Source organism: Gossypium hirsutum, chromosome A08, assembly GCF_007990345.1.
Source record: "Gossypium hirsutum isolate 1008001.06 chromosome A08, Gossypium_hirsutum_v2.1, whole genome shotgun sequence".
NCBI lineage: Eukaryota > Viridiplantae > Streptophyta > Magnoliopsida > Malvales > Malvaceae > Gossypium > Gossypium hirsutum.
The window spans coordinates 44967528-44977594 of NC_053431.1; the positions used below are offsets into that span (position 1 = coordinate 44967528).

A 10067-nucleotide genomic window follows, 5' to 3' on the forward strand; every position below is an offset into this window, starting at 1 on the left:
CTGCCAAACTCAAGTACACAACACCTTAACATATCTTCTAAAATCTGAATCACTCGCTCTGACTGCCCGTCTGTCTGAGGATGAAAAGTTGTGCTAACATTTAATTTAGTGCCCAAAGCCTCCTGTAATTTATTCCAAAATCTCGAAGTAAATCTCGGATCCCGATCCGAAATAATAGATACTGGAACTCCATGTAATCTCACAATCTCAGAAATATACAATTCCGCTAACTTCTCCAATGAAAAATTTGATCTGACTGGAATAAAATGTGCCGACTTTGTCAATCTATCAACGATAACCCAGATTGAATCTTTCTTTTTCGGAGTCACAGGCAATCCTGATACAAAATCCATCGTAATGTGTTCCCACTTCCATTCAGGAATCATAATAGGTTGTAATAATCCCGTTGGTACTTGATGCTCTGCTTTCACTTGCTAACAGATTAGACATTTTGCAACAAATTCACAAATCTCTCGTTTCATACCAGGCCACCAGTACATTCTTTTTAAATCGCAATACATTTTTGTACTACCCGGATGAATAGAATACTTACTATTATGAGCTTCAGCAAGAATATCATTTTTCAATTCTGAATTATTCGGAACACAAATTCTATTACGATAACGCAACATACCACCATCATCAACGCTATATTCTGAACTCAAATTATCCTGAACCGTTTGTCGTTTCAGCACTAGTTTCGGATCATCACTTTATAATTCACGGATCCGTTGAAGGAATGTAGATTTTTCTTTCAATTCTGCTAATACTAAACCATTTTCATTAACAGACAAATAAACATTCATTGCTCGAAGTGCAAACAATGATGATTTTCGGCTAAGTGCATCAGCGACCACATTAGCTTTCCCTGGGTGATAATCAATAACAAGATCATAATCTTTCAATAGTTCGAGCCACCGTCTCTGTCTCAAGTTTAGCTCTTTCTGTGTCATCAAATATTTCAGACTTTTGTGATCGGTATACACATAACATTTTTCCCCATATAAATAATGTCTCCAGATTTTTAAAGCAAACACAATCGCGGCCAACTCCAAATCATGGGTAGGGTAATTTTTCTCGTGTGGTTTTAATTGCCGAGAAGCATATGCCATTACTTTCCCTGACTACATTAAAACACAACCCAAACCATTTAAAGATGCATCACTATACACAACATATGGTATACCTGATTCTGGTTGAGTTAACACGAGAGCTTCTGTCAACATTTTCTTCAATTGGTCAAAACTTTGTTGGCACTTTTCAGACCATACAAATTCAACATTCTTCTGAAGTAGTCGAGTCATCGGCAAGGCAATCATTGAAAAATTTTTAACAAATCGGCGGTAGTATCCCGCTAATCCCAAGAAACTCCGCACTTTTGTTACGTTCTTTGGTGTTTTCCAATTCACCACTGCTGACACTTTACTTGGATCTACTCGAATTCCTTCAGCTGAAACAATATGACCCAGAAATCCAACCTCCTGTAGCCAAAATTCACACTTGCTGAACTTTGCATACAACTACTTCTCTCTCAAGGTCTGCAACACACTTCTCAAGTGTTGTGCATGATCAGGCTCGGTCTTCGAATGGACCAGTATATCATCAATAAATACAACCATGAATCTATCCAAATAAGGTTGAAAAATTCGATTCATCAAGTCCATAAATGTAGCAGGAGCATTAGTTAAACCAAATGGCATTACCAGAAACTCGTAATGACCATACCGAGTTCTGAAGGCAGTTTTTGGCACGTCACATTCTTTAACTTTCAGCTGATAATACCCAGATCGAAGATCTATTTTTGAAAACACAGCAGCACCTTTCAACTGATCGAACAAATCATCAATGCGGGGCAAAGGATATTTGTTCTTGATTGTAACCTTATTTAACTGTCTGTAATCTATACACAATCTCAACGAGCCATCTTTCTTTTTCACAAACAAAACAGGTGCTCCCCAAGGAGATGTACTCGGTCTAATAAACCCCTTATCTAACAATTCTTGTAACTGAGTCTTCAACTCTTTTAATTCTGTTGGTGCCATTCTGTATGGTGTTACAGATATTGAAGCTGTTCCCGGGATCACATCAATCACAAACTCAACTTCACGATCTGGTGGTAAACCCAGCAATTCCTCAGGAAACACATCAGTAAATTCATTAACAATTGGCAACTGTTTCAACTTTGATTCAGAATCCCGAATATCAAGAATGTAAGCAAATATGCTTCATTACCCTTCCGTATTAGCTTCTGAGCTAAAAAGGCTGAAATAATTTGGACATTATCTTTCATATTTCCAAACTCAACCGAAATCATTTCTCCTGTCTGATTTTTCAAATCAATCCGTTTCTCTCGACAGTTCACTACAGCGTCATGTTTTGTTAACCAATCCATTCCCAGAATAATATCAAATTCCCGAAAGGGTAACAACATCAAATCAACAGGGAATTCACAGCCTTTCACTTTCAGTGGACAATTACGACATATTAAATTAACCATCACACTTTGAGCTAATGGATTAGTGACTTGTATATCATAATTAGTGGACTCAACAGATAATTTTTTTTCAGATGCTAGCATAGTGCAAATATATGAATGAGTAGACCCAGGGTCTATTAATGCATAAACAGTAACATCATAAAGATAGAAAATACCAGCAATTACATCAGGAGCCGTAGCCTCTTCCCTTGCTCGAATGGCATAGGTACGTGCTGGTGCTCTATTCTCTGATTGACTAACTAGTTCTCTTATACTCGAACGGGTAGCCCCTGTAGCACTGCTCTGGCCCGAACGTCTACTTCTTTGGGGAGTGGTTCTCTGTATCTATTTCTGATCCACTTCATCTTTTTGCAGCTGGGGGCAATCTCGAATAAGATGATCAGTAGCCCCACATTTATAAAAGCCCCCATCTTAGTCCTGCATTCACCGAAATGATGTCTTCCACAATATTGACACTTAAGCCGGGGAGTATTCTGAACACTGCTCACACTTGCTGTAGGTCTATCAAATACCTTGAAATCAGATTGTCTTGATCTACCTCTACCCAATCTTCCCGGCACGGATGTAGTTCGACTAATTTCTACTCTAGATTTCTTCACCGGCAAATCTGAAAATGACTTAGAAGCACCTCTTTTAAATGACTCTTTATTTTTCCGATCTCTTTGTATTTTTCTGTTATATACTTCTTCAAGCTTTTGAACACGGTCTGATAGAACAATGAACTCTCGTATTTCATTAGCCCCAATCATCATTCTAATCTCATCATTTAACCCTTCTTCAAATTTGATACACATTTCTTCTTCGGTAGGTACAATGTCTCGAGCATATTTGCTGAGGTAGACAAATTCTCTTTTGTATTCGGCCACTGACTTATTTCTCTGCCATGGATCAAGAAATTCTCTCTTTTTCTTACCTAGATATCTTTTCCCCACATATTTCTTTTTAAACTCGTTTTGGAAAAATTCCCAAGTAAGCTTTTCTGCAGGTACTACAGCTTCCATAGTTTCCCACCAATTATATGCTTCTTCTTTTAACAATGAAACGGCACATCGTAGATAATCTTCCGGAGAACAAGTCATCTGTTTAAAAATTCTTACCAAACTTTGTAGCCAATACTCAGCTTTTATAGGGTCATCATCTGATCTCCCTCGAAATTCCTCAGCTCCAAACTTCCTAAGCTTTTCGATCGGAGAACGTTTACTAGTTTCAATTATTGAAGGAGGTGGAGGAGCAACCGGAGGTACCATAGGTGGTGCAGTAGGGGGAGGAGGTGGTTGAGACTGACTTCTTTCTTGTATCATCTCCTTATACCACTGATTCATAACTCCATAAATCATATTTCTAAGTTCTCGCTCTCGCATCATAGAGATTGGAATATCACTACTTGTTCCTTGTTCTGGAGTCTGCACCCTACTGTTAGCTTCCTCCTGTTCAGTACGTTCAGGTCTATCTGACATCTTTGTAATCGGAGAGTATCTATAAAAATGACAAAGATTATATCGGATCAGACACATCACACTATCACAGATTTATATGGCATGTATTTCTAAACACTTCACACATAACACATGTTCCGAGAACCAGCTAAATCGGGCTTTGATACCACTAAATGTAACACCTCTTACCCATATTCATCGCCGGAATAGGGTAGGAGGCATTCGGAGTTTATCAAATTAATTTTTCGTTAATACGAGTTAAATAATATTTATTTACTAAAACATATCATGGTGTCCTTTAGATGGGCCTCCAAAGCCCAAAACATACTTCGAGACCAGACTAGAATTAAATCGAAACCATAGGGAATTTTTCGCAAAATCCCAAAGTGGTTTTTTTTTAATTTTTAATTTTTATTTTTTTGCTCAATATAACCCCTTTATAAATATCTAACCTTCCCTGCAATTTTTAAAACCGAGACCAATCCAACCAACCAATTCATTTCAATCAATTTAATACAAAATTATACTTCTATTATAATTATACTATTTAACTTACTCATCATTCTTTACTTTAATGTATATTCGTTAAACAAGTCTTAATATTTATATAATCACCAAGCCTTATACATGCCATATAAATCAAAAAGGAAATTTACAAAAGCTACCGGAGATAATTTGGATAGTGTGATCCTCTGTGTTGATCCGATCCTCCGTATACTTCCACGTCAATCTACAACAGACATTGAATACACTCAAATAAGCTTAAAAAAGCTTAGTAAGTTCATAGGCATAAAACATAAATCTTACCAAATATTTATACACTTATACTATATACACAATTATTAAGTTCACCTGTCAATCACAGTCATTGGTGAGTTCCCTATATAAACTCACTACCACTTATCCATTTCCATTAATTCTTTTGGGCCCATTTGTCATATATCATTCTTTAACCAAATTAGGGAATGGTAAAGGAAAATTGAGTACTTCACTTTCACTTTGCCATAGTATAACTATGGTCTTGCATATGATCACTTATCACTTTTTAAAATCATAGTCCTGCCACGGTCTTATACTGATCACATTTATCACTTGTCACTGATCAGATAAGTGTAGCTAAAGCTACCACTTATCACTTATCACATGTCACTGATCAGATAAGAGTAGCTAAGCTACCACTTATCATTTGTCACTTATCACTGATCAGATAAGTGTAGCTGAGGCTACCACTTATCACTTGTCACTGATCAGAAGTACTCAAATCCGACATTCCACTCAATTTGATCATTTATTCGATTTTCAGGTTGTTATTTTATTTTCTATTCATCAATAAATATATTTCATCATACATTATATAATTCATAAAATTAACATATAATCATTAAACTTCAACCATATGAACTTACCTGGGTCGATTTGTAAAATTTGTGAAAATTCAGGGACTAATCAGCTACTTTTTCTTTTCCTCGACTTGCTTCGGGTTCTCGATCTATCATTGTAAAATCATTCATTTATCAGTATTGACTTCATCTTCAACCCGCTTATAAGTAATATTATCTATAATTTAATTGTTTACTTATGTATATTCCAATGTTGTCCATCGGTGTCATAGTCACCATATTATTTTTATCTTTAGCTACAGAACTCCAAATTAGGATCCGCTAATTTTATCTGAAACTAGACTCATATATCTTCTTATCATAAAATTTTTAGAATTTTTGGTTTAGCCAATAAGTACAGTTTATTCTTTAAAGTCACCCCTGTTCTGCTGTCTGACAATTCCGACCCTTCTTCACTAAAAATTAATTATCTCTTCGTACAGAATTCAGATGATGTCCATGCTTGTTTCTATTGAAAACTGACTCATTAAGGATTTTAAAAATATAAATTTAAGCCCCTAATTATTTTTCTCCAATTTTTGATGATTTTTCAAAGTAAGAACAGGGGATCCCGAAATCATTCTGACATTGTCTCACAAAATCTATTATATCTCATGATCTACAATTCCGTTGCTTACACCGTTTCTTCTATGAGAAACTAGACTCAATAAGATTTAATTTCATATTTTTTTCATCTTCTAATTCGATTTGTACAATTTATGGTGATTTTTCAAAGTTAGACTACTGCTACTGTCCAAAACTGTTTTAGTGCAAATATTGATTTCGATTTTTGCCGCAAATTTCACAGTTCATACAATTCAGTCCTTGCTCAATTAATCCCTCAATGAAGCTAATTCTTCCCAATTAATGCTTTACCTTAACATTATAAGTTATTTTACAATTATTTAAATTCAGAATTTCCACATAAAACCCTAACTTCAAACTTTTTCACCTTTAGATCCCAAACATTCACTTTCTATTCAATTCTTTCAATAAAATCAGCATATAAACAATTTAAAACTCTAATTCCATGCTAAATCATCATATAATTCCAGCACATATTTATATCAACTTTCAATTTCTTTCATAGAATCAAAAACTAATGAATTCAACAAGTGGACCTAGTTGTAAAAGTCATAAAAACACAAAAATTTCAAGAAATAATCAAGAATTGAACTTACTTGCAATAAAAATATGAAAAACCAGCTTAAGAAAACCCTTATATGGTGTTTTTGCTGATGAGAATGCAGAAAAATAATGAGAATTCTAGATAATTCCACTTTAGTCCTAGTTTATTAAGTAAATTTTTACAATATTCCAATTTTGCCCTTAATTCATCAATTTTCCTGCTGATTTCATGCACCTTGCCGTCCAGCCCAAATAGTCCTGGGGTCTATTTGCCTTTTAAACCCTCTTTCTTTTATCATTTAAGCTATTTAATCATTTCCCGTAATTTTACATTTGTTACAATTTAATCCTTTTTATTCAATTAACTATCGAAACTTTAAAATTTCTTGACGAAACTTTAATACTAACTTGTTAACACTCCATAAATATTTATAAAAATATTTATGGCTCGTTTTAAAAATTTTCAAACTCTCGATATCTCGTTTCCGATTCTAATTTAAATTTTTTATTTCTAGTACACTATTCGCTATTTCAAAAATTTTCCTAACTTCACACTTAACTTATATTCACTAAATTATTAATATTTTCTACTCATTTGTCGGATTTAGTGATCTCGAATCACTATTCCGACACCACTGAAAATTCAGGCTATTACATATTCGATTTTTCCAAATGTTCAACCGAGATCTCTCTCTATTATTATTTCCATTTTTCCAATAGTCGATTTATATTTCAACATCAGCTAGTATATACATATAATAGGCTAAAATATAAGAATGTAAATGAAATTAATGTATTATTTACATACAAACTTACCTCGGTGCAAAATATGAGAATTTTGCAATTTAGTCCAAAACTTTCTCCTTTCCCCGTTCGAGATCGATTCCACGCCTTTCTTGATTATGAAGCTTGAAAGTTGAAGAAACCCTAGCTATGGAGGAGAGCAATTTTCGGCAGCAACTAATGAGGATGATAACCAATTTTGTGTTATTTTTCCAATTTTATTTCATTTAATATACAAATGACCAAAATGCCCTTACTACTAAACTTTCAAAAAAATTCCCTCCATGTCCAACTTTTGTCCATAACTTAAGAATGGGACAAATTGCTATTTAAGACCTCCTAATTAATATCCCAAAGCAATTTCATACTAAAAACTTCTAAAACACAAGTTTTACAATTTATTCGATTTAGTCCCTATTCTCAACTTAAGCGCGAAATGCACAGAATTTCATCACGAAATTTTCATGAAATCATAAAATCATATCATAAACCCCAAAATAATTATAAAACGATTATTTCTATCTCGAATTTGTGGTCACGAAACCACTATTCCGATTAGGCCCTAATTCGGGTTGTCACAATTCTCCCCCTTTAGAGATTTTCGTCCCCGAAAATCTTACCGGTAAAGAGGTTCGGGTACTGTTTCCTCATAGCTTCCTCGAGTTCCCACGTAGCCTCTTCTATCCCATGTCTGTGCCACAATACTTTCACTAAGGCTATACTTTTATTTCTTAACTGTTTAATTTCTCGAGCCAAAATCTTTATTGGTTCCTCCTCATAGGTCATATCCGGTCGAATCTCAATTTCTGTTGGAGAAATCACATGTGAAGGATCAAAACGATAACGTCGCAACATTGATACATGAAACACGTTATGAATTCTTTCTAACACTGCCGGTAAGGCCAACCGATATGCCATTGGTCCAATCCTCTCAGTAATCTCGTACGGCCCAATAAAACGCGGACTCAACTTACCTTTTCAGTTAAATCTCAGAATCTTTTTCCATGGTGACACCTTCAAGAACACTTTATCACCCACCTGAAATTCAATCTCTTTTCTTTTTAAATCTGTATATGACTTTTGTCGATCTGAAGCAGCTTTCAAGCAATCCCGAATTACTTTTATTTTCTCTTCGGTTTCTTTAACTAGATCAACTCCGTGAATCTGTTTCTCACTAAGTTCGGTCCAATATAAAGGATTCCGACACTTACGACCATACAAGGCTTCGTACGGTGCCATTTGTATACTTGACTGATAACTGTTATTGTAGGAAAATTCAATCAAAGATAGATATTTTTCCCAACTACCTCCAAATTCTAAGACACAGCATCTAAGCATATCCTCGAGTACCTGGATTACTCTTTCCGACTGACCATCTGTTTGTGGATGAAACGCGGTACTAAAGTTCAATTTTGTACCCAAAGCTTCTTGTAACTTTTTCCAAAATCTCGAGATAAATCTCGGATCCCTATTTGATATTATAGACATAGGTACTCCGTGCAACCTCACAATTTCAGCAATATATAATTCGGCTAATTTATCAAGTGAGTAATCGGTATGTACTGGTATAAAGTGGGCTGACTTTGTTAATCTATCAACCACTACCCAGACAGCATCCTTCTTTTTAGGAGTTAAAGGCAAACCGGTTACAAAATCCATGGTAATCTTGTCCCATTTCCACTCAGGCACCATTATCGGTTGAAGTAATCCTGAAGGCACTTGATGTTCAGCTTTTACTTGTTAACAGATCAAACACTTAGTTACAAATTCAGAAATGTCCCTTTTCATACCTGGCCACCAATACAACTTCTTTAAATCATTATACATTTTTGTGCTACCAGGGTGAACTGATAAACAGCCACTATGTGCCTCATGTAATATTTTCTGAATCAATTCATCATTTTTTGGTACACATATCTTGTCTCGAAACATCAAACAGTCATCTGGTCCAACTCGAAAATCTGAGTCGTAACCTGATTCACATTGAGTTCTCTTGGTTCGCAACTCACTATCGTTCTTTTGAGCATCACAAATCAACTGGAGAAATAACGGTTTAGCCCTCATCTCTGCTAAGATTGATCCATCATCAGACAATGCTAACCCTGTATTCATGGCTCTCAAAGTAAAAAGAAATTTCCTGCTCAAGGCGTCAGCAACCACATATGCTTTTCCCGGATGATAATCAATCACTAGATCATAATCCTTTAATAATTCAAGCCATCTCCTCTGTCGCAGATTCAAATCCTTTTGATTCATCAAATACTTCAAACTTTTGTGATCAGTAAAAATTCGGCATTTTTCACCATACAAATAATGTCGCCAAATCTTCAAGGCAAAGACAATAGCGGCCAATTCCAAATCATGTGTAGGATAGTTCTTCTCATGCGGTTTTAACTGTCTTGAAGCATAAGCTACCACTTTACCCTCTTGCATCAACACACATCCAAGGCCTGTCAATGATGCATCACTATAAATTACGAACTCTTTTCCTGGCTCGGGCTGTACTAAAATTGGTGCTTCAGTCAATCGTGCTTTCAACTTTTCAAAACTCTGCTGACATTTATCAGTCCATTCAAACTTAACATTCTTTTGCAACAACTTAGTCATAGGAGAAGCAATCATCGAAAATCCCTCAACAAAACGTCTATAATACCCGGCTAAGCCTAAAAAGCTTCTAACCTCGGATACATTCTTGGGCGGCTTCCAATCAACGATCGCAGAAATCTTGCTTGGATCCACCCGAATACCATCACCTGAGACTATATGTCCCAAAAATCTGACTTCACGAAGCCAGAACTCACTTTTACTGAACTTAGCAAACAGTTTCTTTTCTCTCAAGATTTG

General features: G+C 35.4%; 1 protein-coding gene across 1 annotated transcript; it reads right to left on the reverse strand.

Moving 5' to 3' along the window:
* Positions 1 to 713: 713 nt before the first annotated feature.
* Positions 714 to 3954, reverse strand: LOC121205015 (uncharacterized). The gene is made up of 5 exons (XM_041075947.1): positions 3288 to 3954; positions 2752 to 3203; positions 2058 to 2180; positions 1187 to 1286; positions 714 to 868 (listed from the first exon to the last, which is right to left on the reverse strand). Exons 1-5 carry the CDS (start codon positions 3952 to 3954, stop codon positions 714 to 716), a joined length of 1497 nt encoding a protein of 498 aa, XP_040931881.1.
* Positions 3955 to 10067: the final 6113 nt, after the last annotated feature.